General features: G+C 34.9%; 1 protein-coding gene across 1 annotated transcript; it reads left to right on the top strand.

The window, feature by feature from the left end:
- Positions 1-1,558: 1,558 nt before the first annotated feature.
- On the top strand, positions 1,559-27,427 carry LOC120315062 (cytosolic phospholipase A2 gamma-like). The gene is given in 15 exon segments (XM_039358741.1): positions 1,559-1,623; positions 6,042-6,153; positions 7,704-7,846; positions 8,415-8,613; positions 9,707-9,827; positions 10,402-10,542; positions 11,948-12,001; positions 16,118-16,267; positions 17,207-17,332; positions 17,950-18,087; positions 19,361-19,444; positions 19,946-20,038; positions 23,725-23,879; positions 26,552-26,723; positions 27,276-27,427. Coding segments are annotated over 15 exon segments (1,905 nt in total).
- Positions 27,428-27,833: the final 406 nt, after the last annotated feature.

The raw sequence follows: 27,833 nt of genomic DNA, 5'->3' as shown, positions 1-27,833 counted from the left end.
CTAGTCCAGCATGATCTTAACAATAACAAAACAAAACTGCACAAAAACAGTGATTGGAACTCAATGACAGCCTTTGAGCTGAGCACTAAAGTCTTCTGGGGATAGTTAATTCAATATTCTGGTGTTTGGAAACACTTTTAGGCAACCTAGTGTTTATTTCAAGCTTTTAGAATATAGTGTTCAAAGATTATAGAATTAAGCTTTAAAAAATACCCCTCACATGGTTTTTGACATGCTCATTAGAATATCTCTCCCATTTATTTGTAGCTTATTTTATGCTGAGGAATTCTTGCTTTTGGATATTTTAATAAAATTTACTATGATAATTATCCTAACAATTGAATAAACATTTCCTCAGAAATGACATATATGTTTTTCTTTTGTATGGTGGTCAGTGAGTTTTTCTTCAGAAATTTGTATGGTATATGAATTAGCTCATACTTTTTCTGAAAAAAATTTCAAAATGCACCTGGTTATCAGGAAAAACAATAACACTGATATTAGTTGTATAAAATGATGCAGTTCCTGTACATGCTTATATATTTCATCCTCCATCAACCCTAGGCAGAGTTGCCACTGAATTGTAGACGAATACGATCTCTTTCAACTTAATGTGAGTATGATTATTTGGGGAATATTTTCTTTATGTACACACAAAGAGGGACTGGGATTGTATACTCAGTCAACCTTGTGCCAGTTCCTGAAAAGGCAGACTTAAAGTTCTTACTTTTCCCCCAGAATCTCTACTTACTGAGCTTTAAGGCTAAGAATATGAGGTGGGAATAACATAATAAAAACCATGTATTATATTTTTATTTTATTTATCAAATTTAGAAACTGCCCAGAGGGACAATGGGTGGTGTACCAATAATATATTAATATATAATAATATATAACATCTCTGGGGGGAGAATGTTGCAAAGGACAGGGACAATGGCAGAGAAGGCTTTCTTCCTGGACTCTGATACTCAGAATTGTTTAGCCAATAGGTCCACAACATACCTTCCCTGTCTAACCAAATGGGACAGATCAAACTAATGAAATGAAGACAATTCTATAGATAACCTTTATTGTGCTTGAGGGAAACTTGTATAACAGAAAAAGAATTAGAGTACCATCATGACTTGTGTACCATGTTCTGCCACAGATGGATGGGTTTATAGTTCAGTTTAATGTCACAGATTATTGTGCATTATCCATCTGAATATGAATCTCCATATACTAACATATAACTCATGCCACATGCATATGTATATTTTGGAGATAAATCATAGAGGAGAGCATGCAGAATTTATATATTAAATTTTTTCAATGAACCTTAAACCTTTTTAAATTTGCAAATAAAAAAGTAGCATATTGAAACTCCAAAGCACATTTATTTTCCAAAGGCCTTGAAAAAATTTATAATGGATACTGTAAGGGTAGTTACAAAATTGTAACTTTTAATGAGATATAAGAGCAAAATATATTTTTCATCATGCATGTCTTTATCTTTTAGCCCTTAAACAATTAGACCATTATTAGGCTAATTGTGAGTCAGAAGGCTCACAGACTAGATATGGACTCTTTGCTATTAGCAAAAATAAAACCATATACAACCAGAATAGTAGTGCAATATCAGAGGTAAACACATATTTATTGCTCTATTATCTGTGATACAACACAGATGATAGATATTTCACCATTGTCTTAATGACTTTAAAATATATTAATCTATACTAGTCTTGGATCTACAGGTTCCTGGCTTGTCATTTTCATTCTTTGTAGTAATTCCTTTCATAATTTTCTTTTTTATGTTGTGAAAGGGAAAAAAAAATCTCATTTTATCAAATGTTAAATTTACTAGGTTGTTTGAGCCAAGTTGATTGGAAGAGCACCAGGGACAGAATACAAAGTTATGACTACTTGAAAAGTGTTCAAACTACCTTTAATTGTAAAATAAATGCTGATGTATAATATATCAAATGTTCAGCAAATTGTTTTACTCCTTCATTTGCATCTCTTGTGAGTTTAAACATATATTTTCTCTATATCTCCCATATAGTGGGTGACTAGACTCGACTAGTGCCTTATAGCTGGAATTTTCAAATGAAAATATTTTATATCATTTAACTCACACTTGTTGCTATTTAAAAATTCCCGACTACACCAAAATAATCCACATGTACAGCGAAGGAGCTCTGGAACTATTATAGTGTCATCTTTACTATCTTTTATTCTTTATTTTTATTTCTTATTATGTGTAGTTTTTAAAATGTAAGAGTTCAGTGGATGTAAGTTTTCAGTGGAAATTGCTGAAACAAACTATGCTAAGGTTATGGACAGGTTTCTGAATACCAAAAGTAGTAACTACTTGAACCTTCAAAAACCGTCTCTTCCAAAACCAGAATTATTTCTATCCATTTGAATAGTGCCATACTGACTAATTCATTCTTCTGGCATCTAAAGAAAAATAGCATCACACATAGAAATGCAGTAAAATCCTCCAATATTTAAAATATGAAATTGCATGTGATTGTATACTTTACTCACTGTACAAAATTCCAGTTATTTAATTATTTAAAATAGTTCAATTAAAAAAGAATAATAAGTATCTGCCAAGTAACATCCCAGATTAAATAACTATTGATAAGAAAGACAAAAAAACTTGAGTTGACAATATCTAGAGCAGCAGAATAGAAGAAAAATAACTGGAGAAAAATCATAAAATACAAAGATTTGCTAATAAAAGTAGAATGACTGTGGCTAAATAAAGCAAAAATAGTACTAATAGTAACAGTCACCTTAGGTGCAATCTCAAAACATCTGGAGCACCACTTGAACACCATCCACATTGACACAATCATCATGTCAACTGCAAAAGATAGCTTTACATGGACAGCTTTCATCCTGATATTTTAAACTCATCTCCCTATCCTAGGTCTTTGGAAAGGACTCAATAGGTAGATAAGAATGCTAAATCCATTCTAAACATGTGACTGACTGTGCAACAAACAACAATAATAATAATATAACAATAGCACCAAAACTTTGTAATGGTATAGTGGAATATTTTCTGAAAATGTTTCTTTCCCACAGAAATATCTGAAATCTTTAGGTTATTCAAAGAAAAAAAACTGAGAAGAAAAATGGTAAGAATCTATGTAATTTATTTATTACCTGAAACATGTCATTGTTTACTGCCTTCAGAATTATGGAAATTTCAGCTTAATAAAAGTGAAGTATATGACTTCAACATTTCCTTTTGCAACTCCAGAGTTTCTTGTAATCATGATTGCTGAAAATGAGAATTAGTTTTTGACCCTTCGGTAGCCCTAAAGCAGTGGGAAAAAGGACACCAAAATGTCTTATATCAACTTCAAACCTTTACACTTAGACAATGTGACTGTCCTCTCAGTGATACTTAGCATCTATTTCTTCATGCTAAACGATATTGAAGATACCTAAGATCTTATTTTAAAGGTATTCTTCTCTTTTTTTTAGTTTTATATATAATGTATGGAAAGTATTATATGTATTGAAAATTCAAATATTTTTTTTTTAAAAAAGGACATTGAAGATATTGCACTGTCAGGAATTAATTGAACAGTATGAAATCTGACTGAATTTGTTGTCAGTGCAAAATTTATAAAATCTCTCTCTCTCTTTTTCAAGGACGGATTTTCTAAACTGTCAGCTTCTACCAGCAGGTAAAGAAAATATTATAACATTCTCTCTTGATTTATATTTATTGAAACTGCAGGTATAAACCTTAATGCTAATTTGCCCCATCAAAGTGACAATCTATTAACATTTGAATTATATATCCAATCATGTCAATATTTTGCCAAGAAGGGAGGATATAAATTCCATAACTGTTACAATATGATTATGATATTTTTATATATGTATTGAACGCCCAACTGAAATGACTCACAATGAACAACTATGATCCTGATCCTAGAACAACCCCAGATATCAGAGGAATCTACTAAATTACAATTAGCTTTTAGGTGGTTGATCTGTCAGATAAGAAGTGGTTCTATCCATTAGTTCAACTTTTGGTTTCAGTAAAATATGTTCATAAAGTGTCTTTAACATTTTGATTAGTGTAATTTCTATTAATATTGATTAATCAGCATCATTATATATTAATGCATGTTAACAAACATATGAGAATTAATATTGACTTCTGCTACTCAGCTGACACCTGCTCTTGATGATGACCAAAGAGGATATTTGTCAATTATACTTCCTCTTTCTTCTTTTTAATTTACAAACCACTACATTCTCACTGTTCTAATTATCTCAATTTTCCCAGCCTATCTAATATAAGTTTATTACAGACTTGACATATGCTTTCTGAAAATTGAAATTGCAGATATAATCATTTAGAAAACAATTAAGAATTCAATCTTTGTTTCTAACTTTTTAATAACATGAACTACAAGCAAAAAAAAAAAAAAAAAAAAAAAAAACCCACACCAGCAATTGTATCTTTGGATGAACTCTTTGCCAACCAGTTAATAAATGTATGCAGGAAGCACATCACAGTAGTAATGGGAGACTTCAACTATCCAGATATCAACTGGGAGACAAACTCTGCAGTGAGCCAGAGATCAAACAGATTCCTAACCAACCTACTGACAACTTTGTCACCCCAAAGATGGAGGAGGGAACTAGATGCAAAGCTATACTGGACTTAATCCTTACAAATAGAGAAGACGTGATAGAGGGAATCAAAATTGCTAGAACCTTGCGTGAAAGTGACAATTTAATATAATGCAAACACTAGCGATAGAAAACAATCCAACCAATGTCCTAAACTTCAAAAGAGCTGACTTTGACAAGCTCAAAGGACCTAGGAAACTTCCCATGGATGAAAATCCTAAAGGGGAAAACAACCCAAAAAGTGTGGGAACCCTGAAAAACACAATCAAAAAAGCCCAGATTGGCACAATACCATTGAGGGGAAAAAACAAGAAATCCAGGAAGAAACAGCATGGCTGCACAAAGATCACACTAACAAATTAAAAGACAAAAAGGACAAATACAAAAAATAGAAAGAGGGGCACATAACCAATGTGGATTATTAGCAGACAGCCAGAACACGCAAAGAAGAAGTCAGGAAAGCAAAGGCTCACAATGAACAAAGACTTGCAACAGAAATCAAGGACAATAAAAAAAGTAAACACATTAACAACAAGAAAAAAGTCGATGAAACTGTAGGCCCACTAAAGAGAGAAGATGGCAAGGAAATTACAGGCAACAGGGAGAAAGCTGAGCTGCTTAACTCAACTTTACATCAGTTTTCACACAAAAAGAAACCATAGCCCAACACACACACACACAAAAAAAAGCTACTGCGAAAAACACACTAGAAACAAAAATCAAATGGTAAGAGAACATCTATCCAATCTTAATGAACACAAATCACTAGGACCTGACAGATTACATCCCAGAGTTCTGAAAGAGCTGGCAGATGTTATCTCAGAACCATTGTACCACATCCTCCACAAATCCTGGAGCACAGGAGAAGTAGCTGAGGATTGGAAAAGGTCCCCATCTTCAAGAAATGAAAAAATAAAACAGGCCCAGGAAACTATAGACCAATCAGTTTAACATCAATATCTGGGAAGATCCTAGAAAAAATAATCAAAAAACTGAGAAACAATGGTTGGAAGCTGATCAAAGAGAGAAGCAACCTGGAATCAAAGAGAAACTTCCTGACAGTGAGGACAATCAACCAGTGGAACAGCTTACCCCCAGAAATCGTGAGCACTCCGTCGCTAGATGTTTTTTAAAAGAGACTGGACAATCACCTGTCTAAGATGGTATAGGTCCTCTGCTTGAGCAGGGGGCTGGACTAGAAGGCCTCCAAGGTCCTTTCCAGTTCTATTCTATTCTATTCTATTCTATTCTATTCTATTCTATTCTATTCTATTCTATTCTATTCTATTCTATTCTATTCTATTCACACTTGAAATCTTTAAATGACCTTGTAGATAAGGAGTGTTTGAACAATGAGTGATTTCTGCCTTTCTGTATTTCTTTCCAAATAGTGGCCTTATCCGGATTTCCAGAGATATATCAAACCATGAAAAACAACATGTAGAAGCAAGAAAATGCACAGTGAAAAAATGTCTTCAGAAGCATGACATTGAATGTTCCATGGTAAAAATTGATACTCTATACTGACATGCAGCCTCTTTTTTTTTCAAACCATGAGATTTTAATGGTATGCTAAGAGTGTTGGGGAAGGGGACGAGCCAGAATTTACTTTAATTTAATGTTGATTTAATTTAAGTTAAACCCCTTAATAAGCAACATAATGATATACTGCATAGTAAATCACTATGTAGTAAATCACTTTTTTTCCCTACATTCAAACACAATTCAGAAGCAAACTTGAAAGACCTTAAAGGGCTACAACTAGGAGTTCGGAGACACAAGAGGAGCTGTACAGCATATGGCTCTTTGGTAGGGAAAGCAAGAAACAAATGGCTCCATTGTTGATAAAATCACCAATAGTGATCTACTTAAAATGTGTTTGGGGAAAGCATATGTCAAGTCCATACATAAACTTATATTGTAGTCAGGCTGGCAAAATTGAGGTTGAACTAAAATTTATTAAAATTGGTTAAAGAAAAGATTTAAAAAAGTTAGATAACAGTAGGCCAGAAATAAATGGATCCACATGAGAAATTAAAAGGAAGAATGAATTGGGAAAGTAGGAAACAATGAAAAATATTTGAATGAATCTTAAATACATTTCAACAGCAGCTTGATAATTGAGAAAAGTGAATTTTTGTGCTGAATTCATACAAGGTAGTAAATCATGCCTTGTTTCATGATAGTTTGTTGATGAAGTTATAATAGTTGGGTTCACACTACATGCTAAGCTATAAACCATAGTTTACAAACTGTAAAAACTGGCTTGATACAATACATTTAGCCACATTAACAAACATTATTACATATTAATAAGTGTCTGAGTACAGTCTGAGTTTGGAATTTGTGGTACAAAAAGCAATGATATTCATAGGTCATTTTAACTTTTTGTGATTAGTTACACATGAACAGAATCATTTCACAGATGGAAACAGAAGAGAAAAAGTAGTAGGAGGATGACATACTAAATTTCAAAAGACAAAAGACACATTATGTTATGATATTAGATCTAAAATTAGGTTCTAAATTTTAAGGCTATCACAAATGACTTTTGCCATTGGTTTTATGTGTCCCTATCTTGAACTGAATTGGAAATAAAAGATATGTATTTAGATATATATTATCCTTTGTGTTAAATAAAAATTAATAACAATAACACATGGAAATCTTTTCAACTTATTTTAGATAAAGAGATATATGTATGCATGCATGTATGTATGTATGTAGTGTGTGGATCTATATATATATAATTAGAAAGGATATAGATATAGAAGATGATATATAAATATATAATATATGATTTCCTTTTCTGTTCATAAAATATTTAAGTGTTCAGTGTTTAACTTGTTAAAAAGTATTTAAATGACTAGTGCAGTGTTTCCCAAACTTGACAATTTTAAGGCTTGAGGACTTCAACTCCCAGAATTCCACAGCCAGCAACGCTGGCTATGGAATTCTGGGAGTTGAAGTCCACATGCCTTAAAATTGTCAAGTTTGGGAAACACTGGACTAGTGGATGTTATCAAAAGTAATAATTATTGCTCTGGTCCCAGGACAATGTCCCCAATATTGCCATACTGGGTTCAGGTGGAGGCCTGAGGGCTATGATTGCACTGCTGGGAACACTGGAAGAGATGCAGGAACAATGTCTTCTGGATACAGTGATGTATATTGGTGGAGTATCGGGTTCTACGTGGTAAGTGGCAACAAGTTATATTAGTGAATGATTTATACATTTATAGACATAGCAGCTGAACAAAAAGCAAAGGACCAGATAAAATTGTCTCTACCAATTCTGCAGGCTATAGGTGGGTGAATCTATGACATGGCAATTGCATTTCAGAGGGTAGAACCATAGCTGGAAGGAAAATAAATCACTTTTTCATTAAGCAACGCTTCTGAGTAAACCAACCTTAAATATCTGGCTAGTAGTTTCATATGTATATATTAGTCACTCCCACAGCCATCCAGATGGGAAGAACTCTTGCATGACCTATTTTCTCCAATGAGATATACATCAAGCCCACATGTCATTCTTTTTAACTTTCTGTTCAGAATTCTGATAACCACTATTTCCTGTTCCTGAAATAGGAACTAAAAAGATTATTGGGATTTCCTGGGACATATTTTTCTGGGCAAGAGCATGACTGCCACTATCTCAGGCAAAATAGAAAAGTTGGGAAATATGCCTTTTTCACCCTTAGTTTTCAGATTGGGTGTGATCCTCTGCCATTGCTGTGCCAACAGTTGTATCTATTTTCAAGGTGTATGTCATATGTTTATGAAACTGAAGAATGGAACAAACAGCTATAAAGTTTGGAAGATAAGTTGTGTCACAAACTGGTAAAGCCACTCCAGGACTGGAAGAAAGCCTTAAAAAGTCTGATTGAGTCAAGTAAAGATGACACATACTCCTTAACTGATTTTTGGGGTTATGTTATAGTTTACATAATAATGCATGAAGTGAGTATAAATAATTCCTTTTAAGAAATATTTTGTTGTTCCCTAGAAATATGATGGATGCTATAACCGTTTTAATTAATTTAAGAAGCAAACATGCAAATATTCTCAAAAAACAATACCTTTTGCATAACCCCCCCTTTTTTTTCACTATACCTTACCACAACTGTTTTAGGGAGGGAGGGAGGGAGGGAGGGAGGGAGGGAGGGAGAAAGAATAACAGACAATTACTTTCTTATGGAAGAAAGCAAAATGAAAATTATTAATCTAATAGTGGAAAAAATGAGATTATACTTAATATTATGGAGTGGAATGTTCCAATTCATTCTCTTCCATTCCATTCCATTTCAATTTCTCACTTTTTTTCTAAGAGTATCAGTAGTGAATATTCTAAGCATATGAAATTTTCATTGGACTCTCAGGAAGAAATCCTTTGTCTGTAAAGTTAAATGTGATAAAAGAGATTTTTTTCCTTTCTTATTTTAACATAGTAGCTTCAATTGAGAGAGGACTGATTAGTGGAATAACAGTATTTATAAAACTTAAGTCTTCCCTATACAGATCTACACTTGATTAAAATCCCTTTTCTAAAATAGACTTTTGTACTAACAGGACAATTAAAGTTTCCTTCAGCCTGTGCTTGATTTTTGCATGGAAGAGATTTTGCCATGAAAATTTCTAAGTAGCAGTACTGAAGTAATTTATCACAGGATTTATGCTCCAGGATTCCTTCCTCCCTCCCTCCCTCCCTCCCTCCCTTCCTTCCTTCCTTCTTTCCTTCCTTCCTTCCTTCCTTAGAGAGAATATGCTTGCACAAGCATGCTTATGTGCCTTGAATTCAATATTGACTCCTGGTCACTGCTTGGACAAGCCCTGAAGCTTTCTTGGCAAGATTTTGGAAGTGGTTTCCTCTTGCCTCCCACCCAGGACTGAGAGAGAGTGATTGTCCAAAATTACCCAGCTGGCTTTGTGTCTAAGGCAGGACAAGAACTCACTGTGTCCCGGAACTCACATATACCAAACTGCCTATTAAACCCATGTAATTTACATGAGATATTTAAATGGATTATTTGCTTATAAGCTTCTTTCTCAACAGCTGGATGATCATCATCTGTCTGATGAACAGAAAATTTGTAAGAATGGGATAGTGCCTTACCCAATCTATGCAGCAGTGGATTCAACCAAATTAGATGCTGCTGCAAGTGAAATCCACTCAGGTAAACATTAAAATCTATCTATGTTTATCCCAACTTTCACTTTGAAATCAATAAGTGCTGGAATATATATATATATATATATATATATATATATATATATATATATATATATATATATATGCCAAATTTTATAATCTTGTTGCCATAGTTGTTAAGTGAATCACTGCAGATATTAAGGGAATCACGCTGTTATTAAGCAAACCTAGCCTCCCCTATTGCTTTTTCTTGTTAGAAGCTGGCTGAGAAGCTCACAAATAGTGATCACATCACTCTGAGATGCTGCAACCATTGTAAATACATCCCTATGATTTCAAGCTCCCAAATTTTGATCATGTAATCATAGGGATGCAGTGATGGTCATAAGCACGAGGACTGGTTGTAATTGACTTTTTTAATGCCATTGTAAGTTTGAAAGGTTGCTAAATGAATTATTAGAAAGGGAAAATAACCTGTAAGAAATGACTCCAAACTTTGAGGGAATCTTCATGCAAAAACAGGATATTAAAAAAGATTCCCTGTTTTTGCAATCATAGTTTCAACATCTTCAAATTGTAATTTTTAATTATTTTAAAAGATATCTGGTTTGAATTTACACCACATGAGGTTGGATTCTTTAACCCTGGAGCATTTGTGGATGGGACTCTCCTTGGAAGCAAGTTTGAGAATGACAAACTGAAGGAAAAGAAGAATGAAAAGAAAATGTCTTATCTAAGAGGTAGCATTGTTTTTGATGGAGATATACTGATGTACAATATGCACAGACTACATGGAATCTTCAGTCCAGTTTGGAATATTGAACAGACTATTATACATAAATTATGCAAGGTTACTGATATGTTTGCAGCTGTGTTAGGGTCTTTGAGAGGCATTAGTGTATAAACTTATGGTTGAAACATCACAAATAAAATGTGGATAAATGCAATGATGCATACAAGAAAAAATATACTAGTGCTCAGTAGTGTTGGAATAAGGCTGCAATTTATGGCAATTCGGAAATAAACATGTGTTTGGTTATCAATGACAGATACTTGTAGATACAGAATTTTTACTATACACATTAGAAAACTACAACATTACTTTTTGACATAATCGCCATTCAAATTGAGGCACTTGTCATGTCTTATAAGGTTTGAAATTCCTTAGTAATAGTTGCCAGTGCTAAATCTGGGCTATTGGGGGGGGGGTGATCAAAAATACCACAATGGAACTTCTTCAAAAGTTCTTGGGTCTGTAAACGTGGGGTAAGATTATTGTGAACCAACACCACACCGGAAGTGGTGCCATAGAAAATCCCCCCAAATGTGAAGATGCCAAAGGAATACTGCTAGTGAAGTTCATGGAGCATGGTTTGACTATCAGTTCAGAAGTCTACTGTGAAATGTTACAAAAGCTCAGATGAGCCATCTATAACAAGCATCGGGGCATGCAGACTTCTGGTGTGAAGTTGGTTCACAATAATGCTTGCCTGCACACTGCTAGATGCACCCAAAATAAGAAAATAAGGTATTGTGATTTCAAAGAAAGGAACTATCCTTATAAGTAGCCTTATATAGCCATATACAATCACTAACTTTTTATATAGATATAAAACATGTTGGACAAAAGAAATGGAATTCAATGCAGCTTCTATTTATAAGAGTTATACCTACACCAGTTTTGAATAAGATGAAAGAATGTATATTTTGAGTCTGGAAATCCAGGCATAATACTTCTAAATGCAGGCTGACATCACTGGTTCCCAGAATGCTTTTAGTGTAGTAAAAACAGTTGTTTTGAGGTGATGGAAAGAATCAAAATAACAAATAACTCAGATGAGACATACAAGTGAATATCTGAAACTTCTCCAAATTATGTCCAAATTTTTAATATGACCAAGGGGCAAAATTATTAAATAAATATGTAATTTGAGATAGTCATATTAACTATATTTCTTGGTTTAATTTTAAATAGAATGGAATCATATTTACTTGTGTTTCAATTGCCATGTCTTGCTTTTGGAAGAATGGCCCACACATTGATCCAGAAAATGCAAGTTAGCCTTTCATTTAAACATGCTATCTGATATAACATATGCTTGCACATTTTGCTAAATTTCTAGAAAACTGTTTCTTTTCTTTCAGGATTATGGGGAAGTGCTATTGCAAATTTCAAAGAAGACATGAGAGTTTTAATAGGTATTTATATTTCATATTGGATGCAGTGAATAAATTAAGTTCTCACTTATGCCTTCTTATATGGAAATGTGATCACAGAAGAATTTAGAACAGAATGTGGATAGAATTGCAGCTTGAAGGAATGACTCATTGCTCTAGGGCAAAGGTCCCCAACCTTTTGGGCACCAGGGACTGGTTCCATGGAGAGAAGTTGTTCTGCGGACCGGAGGTGCATAGTTTTATGTGCTGACTGCATCCCGCAGATGGGGCTTTGCTTGTTTGTGTGGACCAGTTGCTGGCATGCTGTGGCCTGATACCGGTCCATGGACCGGAGATTGGGTACCCCTGCTCTAGAGCAAAGGGCAAAGGAAATTTCTTCATATAAAGTCAGATTGTTTTCCCAGATAAGCAGTGTCTATTGAAATACAGGTAACAAGGAGAAAGCAGAGCTGCTTAACTCATACTTCGCATGAGTCTTCACACAAAAAGAAACTATAGCCTAACATATTCCCCCCCAAAAAAAACAACCACCCAAAAAAGACAAACTAGAAATAAAAATGAAAATAAGCAAGAAAATGGTAAGAGAATACTATCCGACTTGATGAATATAAATCACCAGGACCCAACAGATTACATCCCAGAGTTCTGAAGGAACTGGTAGATATTATCTCAGAACCATTGCACCATATCTTTCAAAAATCCTGGAGCACTGGGGAAATACCTGAGGATTGGAAAAGGGCTGATGTGGTTCCCATCTTTAAGAAAGGGGAAAAAAAAACAGATCCAGGAAACTGCAGACCAATCAGTCTAACATCAATACCTGGGAAGATCCTGGAAAAGATAATTAAAAAAACAGATCTGCGAACAACTAAAAAGCAATCAAAATTATAAACAGTAGCCAGCGAAATACAGTGGACATAGACCGCAGTAAGACATTTGATGAAGTAGACCTTGGTAAGCTAGAAAAAGGTGGAACAGACAACATCACCACCAGATGGATCCGTAGCTGGCTGGCAAACTGTACTCTTCAATATCTTCATAAATGACTAAGATGAGAGAATTGAAGGGGAACTCATCAAATTTGCAGATGACATCAAACTGGCAGGAATAGCCAACACCCCAGAAGACAAATGCAGGATCAAAAAAGATCTTGACAAACTTGAACAATAGACCCTGGGCGAGACCTGGCATAAAAACAGTAACTGTGAGAGGGACCTTGGGGTCTTAGTGGACGATCACTTGACCATGAGCCAGCAGTGTGTAGCAGCAGCCAAAAAAGCTAATGCAATCCTTGTATAAACAGAGGCATAGAATCAAGATCTTGCAAAGTATTAGTACTGTTTATAAAACCGTAGTAAGAACATACCTGGAATACTGCAGCCAATTTTGGTCACCATATCACAAAAAAGATGTTTAGAGTTTGGAAAAAATTCAGAGAAGAGCAACTAAGATGATCAAAGGCCTGGAGACTAAAACATATGAAGAATGGCTGCAGGACTTGGGTCTGGCTAATCTGAATTAAAAAAGAAATAAGGGAGACATGATAGCAGTATTCCAGTACTTGAGGGGCTGGCACAAAGAAGATGGGGTCACATTATTCACCAAAGAGGATAGGGCAAGAAACAATGGTTGGAAACTGAGCAAAGAGAGAAGCAACCTGGAATTAAGGAGAAACTTCCTGAAAGTGAGAACAATTGACCAGTGGAACAGCTTGCCTCCAGAAATCATGGGCGCTCCATCACTGGAGATTTTTAAGAAGAGGCTAGACAGTCACTTTTCTGAGATGGTATAGGTTCTCCTGCTTGAGCGGGGGCCTGGACTAGAAGACCTCCAAGGTCCCTTCCAGCTCTATTCTATTCTACTTGAATATCTATAATAGAACAGCATTTTTCACAACTGGACATGATGGTATAAGTAACAACTGGAAGGCCACAGTTTTCTTCTGACTAGTGCACACTATTTAGTAGTGGCTTTCCAAAATTTCACACTGAGGTTTCTTCCAAACTTCTTCCAAACTTTCATAGCAGATGAGGGGACTGAACTGATTTTGGGTATATCCTTTAGCACTGAGCTATCCTCTCCATCACTCTGCTTACAGAAGTAATTGTGCTATAGCAATGGTTCTCAACCTTTTTAACGTCGTGACCCCAACCGGTCGTAAGTCGAGGACTACCCAACCAGTCGTAAGTCAAGGACTACCCAACCAGTCATAGGTCGAGGACTTTCCCTGCCCGGGAGCACCACACATGCATGGTGCCGCCCCCTGCACTGGCCGAGGCGTAGCTGGCAAGGGGCAGTGACGGCACAGGGCGACCACTGGCTGGGCCAATAGCTGGTCCAGCCCAAGGGAGGTAAGGCACCCACCAGGCCCCATGTGTGCCAGCAACCCTCCCTGTGCCTGCCGGCCTCCCATCTCCCACCCCTGGCCCTCTTTTACTTACATTTTTAGTAGCTACTCAGCAGGGAGGGGTGGAAGCTTCCAGACAGCTTGCCTTAGCGGCAGATAACTTACAGCACCGTTTGCAGACTGGGGCTTTTGGCGGGCTCAGCAGGGCAGAGACAGCCTGGACAATTCCTATTGGCTTTTGAAAGCCAATAGAATTAGACTCTATTCAAGAGAGTCTATTCTATTGGCTTTCAAAAGCCAATGGAATAAAAGGGAGTAGCACAACTAAGGAAAAGGGGAAAAAATGGCGGACTGCGTTGTTTGGCGACCCCTGTGAAATGGTTGTTCGACCCCAAATGGGGTCGTGACCCACAGGTTGAGAACCGCTGTGCTATAGGAACAGGATAGGATTGTAGGATAGATTAAGCTTGCTTTTCTCTTATATCATCCTGCAATCTATTATAGTGCAGTTTTAAAATTATGTTGTTGCTGATTATTTTTTAAGTAAGGGAGCAGATACATATTTCTGAGCTCCTTGGAGTTTTGATCTCTAATTAAATTATGTTAGATTAAAAGATTTTAGAACCGGCCTAGCTGGATAACAGATTGAAAAAAATCCATTAAAACTGCCAAGAAAATAAACATACCCGTTAACTAAAACATTAAAACTATCAAATAAAACAGTCCTGGCAAATCATCAAAAAAGAAATTTCCAAGTCTTAATTTGAAGATAATAACTTTCAGATATTTACATGGCAGGATAATCTTAAAATGATGTTAAATAATAGATAGGTTGATATAGAAAAAGTTATTTTCTGAAGTGTAATATTTTTTAAAAGAGGTTGTGGACATATTTATAAACTGAACTGTTAACTCTATTACATTTCTAGATATCATTAAGAAGATGATTTCTCATTATCTAGCATCAGGTAAATTCCCCAGCTTGTTTGAAATACACAACATCAGATCTCTTCAAAAGAAAACCATTCTCTTTTTATCAAATTTAAATCCCTGTGTTTGCTTAATGCAATATCGATAGTAGCTTTTTGGTCTAAAGAACCAAAAATAGAGATGTCAGCTTGTGAGAATGCAGCCATGGCCAATATTTAAGTTAGGAAACTATGATACTATGAGAAAAAAATGATTAGGACAGTAGAAGTCAAAATGATAGAGGAATTTTTTCAGTGGGTTTTTTTTGTTCAGTTCTTCAAACGCCACTTTTCATCATCACCTGAAGGTGCTGGAAAAAGGGATTTTTGCACATGCACAAAAATTGCATCCAGCTAGTCAACCACCAGAGAAGGTTCCAAAATGATGTCAATTATCTTAACAAGAAATGTTTTGCCTTACAGGTAAAAACATCCTGTTAGGCTTGAAGCACTTAAGGAAGCATACAACTGCTAGGCCTAGGTGTACTAAAGATGGCTATATAGATAGTCCTTAATTTACTAATTGTTCTTTCCAGCAAGAGTCAAAGCTTCCCTTCTTGCTTCAAATGATAGCCTGGCTGCTTTTACAATCCATTGCCATTCACTCAGAATCATAATATGACCTGGCAATTACAGGGCTATCATATTTTTTAAAAAACAAAAAACAACTTGTTAAGGAAGGAATATTCTCTGAAAAACTGAACTGTAGCTTGAAATCTGGTTGGGGTTGGACAAGATATTTTTATATATACTGTATTTTAAGAAATGAGCACTCACTTTGTAGATATAAAATAATTCAATAATTTCATTCTGTTTTTGAAGAATACAGATGTACCTGTGACTATTGTAAAGTTGCTTTAGAGATAACACATTTCTCTCAGCATATTATGGAAAGCCAAGCATGTATTATGGAAACTAAAACATATGCAGATGCTAAGAAGCATATCACAAACATTATTGAAATCCTAGAAAGTAAGTTGACCTTAAAGAATGGTGGGTTTTAGTTTTTGGTTCTATTTCTGTGATGTTCATCATGATTTTGGTAGTGGCTTCCTCTTTTGATGCATAATTAGAAGATGAATTCCTGCCAGCAAGAACATAGTAGTGAATTCTCTTGTGGAATTAGATGTGTGTATCTGGTTGAAAAGGTGAAAGAGGTCTCTTGTCCATTTCATTTAGCTTTAGATTGAGCTTTGCATCAGACTATCTATTGGATTTTCAAAATCCATCTGCCCTCACTAAACAAAACAAATTCAATGGCAATTAAAGTATATATGTGCATATATCTATTCTTTTCCTCTCTTTTGAGATAAGCAGCATTATACAAAATGCAAAGTGAAGTGTTGTTTTTCTATATAGTAATAGAAGAGAAATAATAAGCAAAAAATAATAATCCATGTGATAAGAAGAAAAGGAAATATGTTAAACAGACTAACAGCAATACCATTCACTATACATTTTCAGATCTTTGTATCCTTGCCTGTGAATTGATTCATTAATTGAAACAACTAAAGTGCCCTTTGTAGGAGTGCCTCCTTGGGGGGGAGAGATCCCAAAAAAGAAAGATGTTGGGCTCATTGTATAATCATATAAAAAACTGTGAGGCTTTGATCATGGATGGCATCATAATATTTTGGACTTCCCCCATGGATATCTTTGAGCCTTTCACAATTGTTGGATTTACAAATCTCAGAATTCTCCAGCCAATAATCTGCTAACATTGTTCTATCTGCATCTATCTTAGTTCTAGTTTGTTTTATAAAATTTAGTAAATTCAGTTTGGAAGAACTTTTGGAAGTATTATCTGGTATGCAATTTCAGAAGTATGAATAGTAGAGGTTCCAAAGATTTGATGGCATGGTAAGTTTAATGCTTTAATCTATTATTCCCATCTCTAATTATATTCAAAAGACAAAGGACCCAGTGATACCTACAACTTTTGTTGTAGCCTGAAGGAAATCGATTATTCTCTAGACCCAACTGAAAGTGGAAAACATTTTTTGAAACTGCTTGAGATTTTACAATTAGAATTTACAGGTAAATATGATTCACAATGTATATATTTTAAAACTGTCCTACAGACCACTTCTTTCCATTGTGTTTGATGGTGCTTAAGTTCTTCCTGTTGTAATAATAATAATTGCACAGTCATCCAGATATTCAGACTGGGTTTGGCATTTTTGTCTACCTATCAAATCCTCACCAAAGACCTGGGATAGGCAGATCTGGATGTTGAATAGAGTTACAGCTGTCTTTTGCAATTGACTAATGGCAAATTTGTCAATGCCAATGGTGTTCAAGTGGTGCTCCAGTGCACCTAAGCCACCTATTACTATTGGTACTACCCTTGCTTGCCTTTGCCACAGTTCTATTTCTGTTTGTATGTCTTTGTATTTTGTTATCTTCTCCAGTTCTTTCTTGTCTATTCTGCTGACTCCAGGCACTGCCACGTCCACTATTCAGATGATGACGACTACTACTACCACTACTACCACCACCACTACTACTACTACTACTATCTCCCCTGCTTTCTATGTTTCTTACAACAATAACCCTGCAAAGTTAGGCTGACAGAGTGACTGGCTCAAAGTCAACCAGTCAGTTTTTAAGGGTGGCCTAGAACATACAGAATTAGAATAGGTTCTTTCTACAAGAACCTCGGTACAACTGTTTTCTTGTAAAATCATTTTACTGCATATTAACTTTTCATCTCAGTGACATTCTTTTAAATTATTTATATATTTGCCCAGCTGAAAAAAAAGGAATCATCAGTCACAAAGAAATTACAACAAGTAAGTATCATATATACTGTACATTAATGTCATCCTCATGGTCATTTTCATGGCTGAATTAGAAATAAATTTAGAAATATAAAAATGTAGTTCTAAGATTTATATTGTTTGCTTTTTTGCCACAATGATTTGGATATTTGTTATTTGAATTAGTTTCCTTAAATTTTTCATTCTCTGTTTTAAATTGTGAGGAAAAAAAGTAACTTGGAACTCCCTAAAATTGTATCTAGATATAGCTGTAAGCTATTCACCTTAAGTCTTGAAAATACATTCATAAAGATTTATTTATGTCTGAAAGACTACATCTGCTTTGAAATTCTGGAAAAAAGAGAGTTAAAATGAATAGGATGGATCAGGGAAGAATGATTTTGATTTGAATTTTCCCTTTGTTGTACAATTTTTCTCCAATCGATCTATAGTCACCCACTGAACATATCAAATAATCTAGCTTAATGACATGATTGAATTGTCTTTGCTTTGAATCTTCAAATCAAATCCTTGCACAGTCTTGGTTATTTAGCAATATATGGAACTTTAATAAATAGATAAATTCCAACATATGTACATGTATATCACTGCTGTATGACCTTGCTACTTGCTACGCACATTTATTGCCCTTTCCCCTTGCAGACCACTGTTCCTCTAGAATTCTATAATTGAAACTATTGGAATCCATAAACAAAGTTTAAAGAAAAGGAAGAAAAAAACAGAACACTGTCATTTCAGATATGCCAATTTTTCTTTTAAATGTTTATTAACAGTACTGCCATTCTCATGACCTTGCCACATTCAGCTGTTAAAAGAAAATTCATAAAACATAACTGCAGCCTCTAATGACTATTTGCAGTTTTATTCTGCTGTGGTAAATGAATTATTGAAACAGGTTTTATCTTTCCATTTGCTAAATATGTATAGCCCTAAAATGACTATTGATATTTTTTTATTAAATTGCATTTTATAGTGCAGATAGATAAGGAAATGTATTATATATTTCACTGGTGTGTAGTCATATTATCTATAATCAATTAAAATTCAGTTGAAATATACATAAAATTAGGTCAGATTGTATGCTTACCTTTATTTCTTTTGGGGGCACTTTTGACCTCAAAAATAACAAACTACTTTTTCTACAGCCTTTATGTCAGAAAAAGTTACAGCACCCTCAGTGTTAATTTACTACCAGAATTTCAGAACTAGCCATCACAACTAATGTTTATAATATTAAAAGCTGTTCATTAAAACACTTATTGCTCTGATTTCATACTTCTGATAGTCATAAATGAACTGGAAGAGAGTACAGAGAAGATTACTATGCAGGAGTTAAGTTGGGAGTTCCCCATACAACATCTTGGACATGGTGAGCTCATCATTAATATTCTAGGTAGATGATAAATAGCTTCATCTTTAACCATCAAGTTGACCAATTTATGGGATGAGAAAATTATGGAGTGTAATAGTGTTTTCTAGACTAGGACTGTGGTTTAAGCTTTGAAACATGTGTCAAAGAATAAACTCAAAAAAAAAAAAAAACCTAGTGAAGTTGGGACAACTACATTAATTTCCTTTTATAAATAATACATTTAATTAAATATTCAATTAAATATTATTTTCCATGCATATTTTAATACTTTCATCTTTCTTTTATATGCAAAGTATTTACCAAATTTTGATTTTTACATTTTTAACCAAGGTTTCAGGCTAGCTATTTGTAACGAAGCCACAGTAGCAAGTTTGTTTTTCATAGGTTCCCTAGAAAATTGTGATTGTGTATATGGGATATAAGTACTAAATGGAAAAATATTTAAATGAATGGATATTGTTTTGTCATATTATTAATATTATTGTTATTATTTTTCAGATATATGGGATATCGTGAAATTTATGTACAAAACTATTACTTGTATCTGTAAATGGAAATGGGGAAACATCTCTAACTATACTTACAAATGCAGTAAGAATAACTTAAATTAATATGAATGCATATGCTTTTAAATTTATTTCTCTTCAGTTGTGACAATCTTTTATGATAAGAGAAAAAATGACAAATACATTCTTAAGTTAAAATTAAATCCTATTAATTACACCCATACAGTTTTCTTGGCAGGGTTACAGAAATGACTTTCCTACTTAAGAAATTACCTAGTAATTTCTTTTTTCTTTTATAAAAAGTTTTTTATTTATAATACAGTTAAAAAAAAGAGGACATAACATAACATTCCAGTATAAATATTGTGAGCCGATATGGACAGGCTCACAATGGAACTGAAGGACAAGACTGAATCAGATTACTTCAAAATCTGGGACAAATTCTACTATTGGTGTGAATCAAGGAGGATTGTCCGGGTTATAGTCTAGTGTTAAGATAGAAATACATATAATTTTAGGTTAGTAAATAGAGAAATAAATTAGATATTGTATAGAAATATATATATGTATATATAGAGATAAAGAACTATATGTAAGAAGAGGAACAAATTGTTAGAAATATTTATATTGGAACGTTACGTTATGTCCACTTTTTAAACTCTATTATAAATAGAAATTACCTAGAAATTTCCATGTGGTTCACATCCAAATACTAAACATGCTTAAATCTGATTACTTTCCAAAATCAAGCAAGAATGTCTAGATCAGTGATGGCAAAACTTTTAGAGACGGAGTGCCCAAACTCCAACCCAAAACCCACTTATGCATCGTCGGGTACTGGGTGGGTATGGCCCATTGGGTGGGCATGGCTGCAGTGGTAACGGATGGGACTAAAAAGTTCAATCAGTCAATTCCAACTTTGCGAGATCTTTTTTTTTCCTGCGAGAAGTTGAAATTGACTGATTGATTGAACCTTTTTTTTTTGTACACGAAAAAAAAGGCCTAAAGCGAAAAGGTTTTATAAAACCCAGCTGAAGGCCTAGGACTGGGGCAATAGTGCACATGCCCACAGAGAGGGCTCTGAGTGCCACCTCTGGCACCCGTGCCATAGGTTCGCCACCATGGGTCTAGATGCTTTAAACTATTGAGATAATTGTGAGGTGAATATATATGTTTACTTTTCTCAGCAAGCAAAGCAAAATTAAATGTTGTCTAGCATATTTATTTATTTATTTATTTGCTTTTTACACCACCTTTATTACTTTATTAATAATTCAAGGTGGTGAACACATATGATGCTCCTTCCTCCTCCTTCCCCTCTCCACTAAACAAACCTGCGAGATGGTTTGTGCTGAGAGAAAGTGATTAGACCAGAGTCAGTCAGTTTTAATGCCTAAGAAGGGACCCGAACTCACAATCTTTTGGTTTCTAGACCTAGCATCTTAACTACACCAAATTACTGGCAACATAATATTTGAAGAACATGTTTAAAATGCCAACTAATACAGTAGTTCCCTGACATGTGGAAGTGGAAGTGGTGGAAGTGGCAAGAAGGTGACAAGCAACAGGGAGAAAGCAGAACTATTTAACTCATTTTTTGCATCTGTCTTTACACAAAGGGAAAAAACAGACCAACCTATCAAAAATAGTGCCACAAAAAACAAAACAGAAACACAAGTTAAGATAGGCAAGAAAATCGTTAGTGAGCACCTGTCCAGCCTAGATGAGTTCAAATCGCCAGGACCAGACGGATTACACCCCAGAGTTCTCAAGGAACTGGCAGATGTGATATCGGAGCCACTGAACTATATTTTTCAAAGATCCTGGAACACAGGGGAACTACCAGAGGACTGGAAAAGAGCTGATGTAGTTCCCATCCTCAAAAAAGGAAAAAAAATGGATCCAGGAAATTACAGACCTATCAGCCTGACCTCAATACCTGGGAAGATCCTGGAAAAGATAATCAAACAACGAATCAACGAACACCTAGAGGCAAACAAAGTCATTACTAAAAGCCAACATGGGTTTGTCAAAAATAGATCATGCCAGACAAATCTTATTGCATTCTTTGACCAAGTGACAAAATTAGTGGATCAGAGGAATGCTGTGGACATAATTTACTTGGACTTCAGTAAGGCATTTGATAAAGTAGATCACAACCTACTACTTGACAAGATAGAAAAATGTGGGGTAGACAGAACCACCACCAGATGGATCCGTAGCTGGCTGACCGGCCGTACTCAGCGAGTGGTCCTCAATGGAACTGCATCTATATGGAGGGAAGTGTGTAGTGGGGTGCCCCAGGGCTCTGTTCTGGGCCCAGTACTCTTCAACATCTTCATCAACGATTTGGATGAAGGGATAGATGGGGAACTCATCAAATTTGCAGATGACACCAAGCTGGCAGGAATAGCCAACACTCCAGAAGACAGGCTTCAGATACAGAAGGATCTGGACAGACTTGAACACTGGGCACTAACTAACAAAATGAAATTCAATGGTGAAAAAAGCAAGGTTCTACATTTAGGCAAGAAAAACCAAATGCACAAGTACAGCATAGGTGGCACCATGCTCAATAGTAGTAACTGTGAGAGGGACCTCGGAGTCCTAGTAGACAATCACTTAAATATGAGCCAGCAGTGTGCTGCAGCTGCCAAAAAGGCCAACACAGTGCTAGGCTGCATTAACAGAGGGATAGAATCAAGATCACGTGAAGTATTAATACCACTCTTACAATGCCTTGGTAAGGCCACACTTGGAATACTGCATCCAGTTTTGGTCACCACGATGTAAAAAAGATGTTGAGACTCTAGAAAGAGTACAGAGAAGAGCAACAAAGATGATTAGGGGACTGGAGGCTAAAACATATAAGGAACGGTTGCGAGAATTGGGTATGTCTAGTTTAACGAAGAGAAGGACAAGGGGGGACATGATAGCAGTATTCCAATATCTCAGGGGCTGCCATAAAGAAGAGGGAATTAAGCTATTTTCCAAAGCACCTGAAGGCAGGACAAGAAGCAACGGGTGGAAACTCATCAAGGAGAGAAGCAACCTAGAACTAAGGAGAAACTTCCTGACAGTGAGAACAATTAATCAGTGGAACACCTGCCTCCAGAAGCAGTAAATGCTCCAACACTGGAAGTTTTTAAGAAGAGACTGGACAGCCATTTGTCCGAAATGGTGTAGGGTTTCCTGCCCGAGCAGGGAGTTGGACTAGATGACCTCCAAGGTCCCTTCCAACTTTACTACTATTACTATTACTATTACATCCAAAGTATGAACCAGTTAAAAGAAATAATTTTAACAAAATGGCTACTGGATAACTGTGTTCTAATGCCATGAGCAAAGATGTACTTAAAAAGTCAGTTTCTAAAGAGTAGCAATGGAGTAAATCTTCATTTATGTGCTTCCTAATCACTGAATTGGATTAGATAAGTATCTGGAATTATCTAAAAGAACTCATTTTATGTGCTTAAACCAGAAAAAGTTCATTGTAGACATTTGATGGGATTTGGTACAATATATTTAGAAGTGATTGTTAATGTAAGTATAACACTAGAATAATATTACAATAACTTATCAATCATTTTGAATTATTTTATTTTGTACCCAAGAGAGGAAAGGATAATGCTTATCAGAGCTAAGAATTTAGATATATGGGAGAATGAGCCATTTTCATGGTTCCAGATTAGGTTTTTATCATGTAACTGAATATTCAAAGTGATCTCTATGGATAAATGATAAAGAAAATATTTCGTTCTCTGCCCTTAGTTGACCTGAAGGACAAAAACATGACTGATAAGACAGATATTCAGTTGGCAGATGCTGGCATAGTCATAAATTCTGCTTACCCCCTTATCTTGCGTCCAGAAAGAAAAGTGGAACTCATTCTGTCTTTTGATTTTAGTGAAGGAGATTGTTTTGAGGTAAGTTTTTCTTGTTGGTATTTTATATTCTTTTTATAATAAGTATATTTACTTTGAGATACTAACTATATTGTTCAAGCTGAAATTTAATGACACATTTTAGGAGTTAGTCATAGTAACTTTCACCCTGAGGCAAATCAGTTTCATAAATTGCTTCCTTGTAAAAGTGCAGTGCTTCTTGATAGAAAAGGATGGAACCATCCTTCTTTGAGTGCTCATTCCAATTTAAGATCCTTTCTATACATGTATCATGCCTGTGCTATTGAGAGACAAGACATATCTGCTCTGAGGGGTCCCTGGTGCTCCCCGAGCTTGCTCGTTTTCTGGCAGATGTTTCATTACCCAAACTAGGTAACATCATCAGTGCAGTTTGCAACTATCTGCTCTCTCTTGCTAATTAAAAGCAGGACACATATTTGTTTCCAAGAGTTATTTTAAAGCAGATGTTCACTTGAATGATCAATGAAATGAATCACCCTCTCAAAGCTCTGCATATCCCAGAAGAGACATCAATTAAGCTCTCCTTTTTGCACAAATTTATCTAATGTATGAATACCATCCCTATTGGTAGAAAGGACTTCTTTGCCATATCCAAATCTATACTTTTCAAAATGTCATGATGCAACTGACAGCTGAAAAATACATTCAAAATGTATTCAAAATGTACTTTTGTATCAAAATGTCTGTGTTAAGTAATAGAAAACAGAAATGCAACAAATCACATAAAAATAAATTGCAAAAATAGATGAATAGATCTAACTCTAGATTTAAAAATGGATTAATAAACAGAGAAAACTATCTGCATTTAGTCTTTTTATAGAAAAAAACAAAAAACAAATCTCCTGAATATCTGCACAATTTATCTTGACATAAACTTTTGAGGATCATGATATACTTCATCGGGTACACAGAATATAGTTCTAAGAAAATACATACACATATGCTGCTGTTATTGGAACAAAGGAAACTGGAACAGATCCTATTTATGGGATCCTATAATAGCATATTGTTGCATTGATGAAACGCTCACAATAATCAAAGTAGGTGAGAAATTGTGTACATATTTTAATGCATTTTAGCTTAACTGTTTAACGATTAAATTAGTCTTATTCTCAAATTTGAAGTCAGTGAGAAAGGGTCTAAAAAACTGACATGCTGCTTTTTGGGTTGTGCAATTTCTGATATCAGATATTTGGGGGAGAGCATAGAGGCTGGTCAGTCTACCTTTTGTGTGTATTTAATTGGACTACAATGGAAGATTTTATTATGATTGAACTATTGCAAGTAAATACATGATGCTGCTTGTGAAGACAATTTACAAGAGGCAGCTGGTGTGGAAACTGGTAGAGGTTAGCTGGTAAAACCCAGTATTGTACAATTACAGCTCTTTTAGATCATTATAATCAATTCCAATAGGCTTTTGGCTCTAATTTAAAGTGCTAGCCATTATCATAAAGCCTTCTATGGTGGAATACATGTGAAACACCTCACAATGTGTGATTCTTTTTGCTTATTCTGTACATTGACAGAAGGCCTACTACATCTTCTGCCTGGAAGATGCAGGGACATGGACAAGATGTCAGGCCTTCTCAATAATAGTCTCTGGAATATGTTCTCCCCAGAAGTATAGTTGGCTCCAAATCTCATGCCAGCAAGGCCCTGGAAACATTTATTCCAATAAGACTTTGATTTATAGTGTGGTGTGGTACAGTGTACAATCCAGAATTTTAAGTTTGGGCTGGTATACAAAAATTGTGAAACAAACCAATATGTGTTCTTATGGACTAACCAGAGATCAAGATTTCTCATTAGGAAGCAGCACTTCATAATAGTTAGCTTTCCATTGCATACTAAACTACAATGTGACTTGCTAACCTGCAACTCAGTGTGCCGTGAAAGCCCAACCAGTATGGTCAATATATGATTCTGTTATTATTTCAGCTCAGGTATTTTAATTACTTCAGAATACCTCACCTGGTTATACATACTCAGTACATTCTGACATAAATTTGTTTCTCTCTTAAACATTAGTAATTTTTATTCAAAATATATTAAGAGAAATACCTATGAAAACAGGTAAAAAAATTCCTAACATAATGTCAAAATTAATCAATGATCAGATAAAATGGAAAATATGGGAAGCCAAAATTGGAGCTTTATTCATCACTGCACTCCCTGTCACAGGCCTTAGTCAAAGATACTATTCTTAGTACTTTTCCTTCATGTTTTCTGTTGTGTGTCCTCCTTCTTGTCTCATCCTCTTTCATTCTTAAATCATACAAGCTGCTGCCATTGGTGGGATTCAACTATGTGAACAACTAGTTCTCTGTGTGGATGCTGCTTCCGGAAATCCGTTCTAGGCCTGGGCAACAAAAAATTAGCTACCGGTTCTGCCGAACTGGTGTGAACCAGCTTAGTCCCACCACTGGCTGCTGCACTGTTTTAAAAATTAAAAAAAACAAAAAACAGTGCCAATCCAGTTCAGATATCAATTTTCTCTCTTGGTCTATTTTACTTGGACTAGATTGTTTAGTATCTTACTATAACTGATTCATGGCAGACTCATTCTTTTTTGCATAGATACAATCCCTCTCAGTGTAGACATCTCATCAGTAGTATAGAGTCCTGCAGTTTATTAAGTATAACTTTTCCTTCTTCTTCTCTTCCCACAGACTATCAAGAAAGCAAGTCAATACTGCAAGGAAAACAATCTTCCCTTTCCTGAAATTGATGCCCTAAATTTAGACAAGGATAAAGAAAACCCTGAAGACTGTTACATCTTCAGGGGCAATGGTGGTCCAACTGTCATGCACTTTCCACTTTTCAACAGAGTAAACTGTGCAGGTACATTACAGGTTCTTAATAAGTAATCCAAAGTGAATAGGTCTCAGTCTTCCATAGACAAAATAAGGAGCACACTTTGTAACTATTTATTTCCCATATTCCAGGATCAGTTTGACACGATCAGTTTGATGATCTCTGAGCAAAAAGATTAAAATTAATACCTTTTTATGATGTTTAGCAGTAATTTACCATTCAGATAAATTCCCCAAACTGGATTGACAGGTTGGATTGGATTGGATTATGGATGTAGCTTTAATTACCCTGTTTGATCATAAAAATGTTGCTATTTTATATAATTACCGTAATATTATGTTATTTTGCTATGGAAATCTTTCCAAAGGTTGTTTTCTAATGCTTATAGAATGCCTTTTCCTAAGTCCTTAAAGAAGCCCTAATTGTTTCAAAGGATTTTTATCTCCTTTTATATTTTATTGAATTTATGTTGAAGGGTACCAAACAAAAGATAGGTATAGATTTATTTCTAAGCTGAAAGCATATTATTATAGGAAATGTTTGCTTGCTTATTGAATTTCATCCTTTTTGTTTTCCAAGGTAACATATCTGACTGGCACAAAAGGTATAAAACCTCCAACCTATCTTATTCAGAACAAGATATTAAAAATCTTCTAAAAGCAGAAAAAACAAATGTGAGAAATAATACTAAAAAAATCCAGCAAATGTTGAAAGCTGTAGCAAATCCTTAACAACTCTACATCCTGAATCTGAATGTTGATATTCTTTTTATTTCAAAGACAAAGAATCTTGAAGAACTCCAGAATTAAGGATTATTTTATTCAAATATATAATTTGTAGCTAAATAATCAGTATATTTTAATAGAATATTTTTTTATTTTGCAAATGCTTTTCTAGATAAAAATATTGAATATGATAATTAAAACTCTGTTTCTTCTTATTACTATATAGATATTCACATTTATACACTCCTTTTTATAAGTCTATGTTTTTCCTATTTGCACAGATGCATGTAGCTGGAAAACAAATGAGGGTAGTATAGTTATAATAAGTTGATGGTTAAAAATATGACTATTCTTATAGTAATTCCCTCTTGATGATTGTTTTTCCAAAGGCAGTGAGTATTGATCACTAGAA

Source organism: Crotalus tigris, unplaced genomic scaffold, assembly GCF_016545835.1.
Source record: "Crotalus tigris isolate CLP2741 ecotype Arizona unplaced genomic scaffold, ASM1654583v1 scf7180000019066.130152, whole genome shotgun sequence".
NCBI lineage: Eukaryota > Metazoa > Chordata > Lepidosauria > Squamata > Viperidae > Crotalus > Crotalus tigris.
This window is presented reverse-complemented; position numbering and strand designations above follow the sequence as displayed.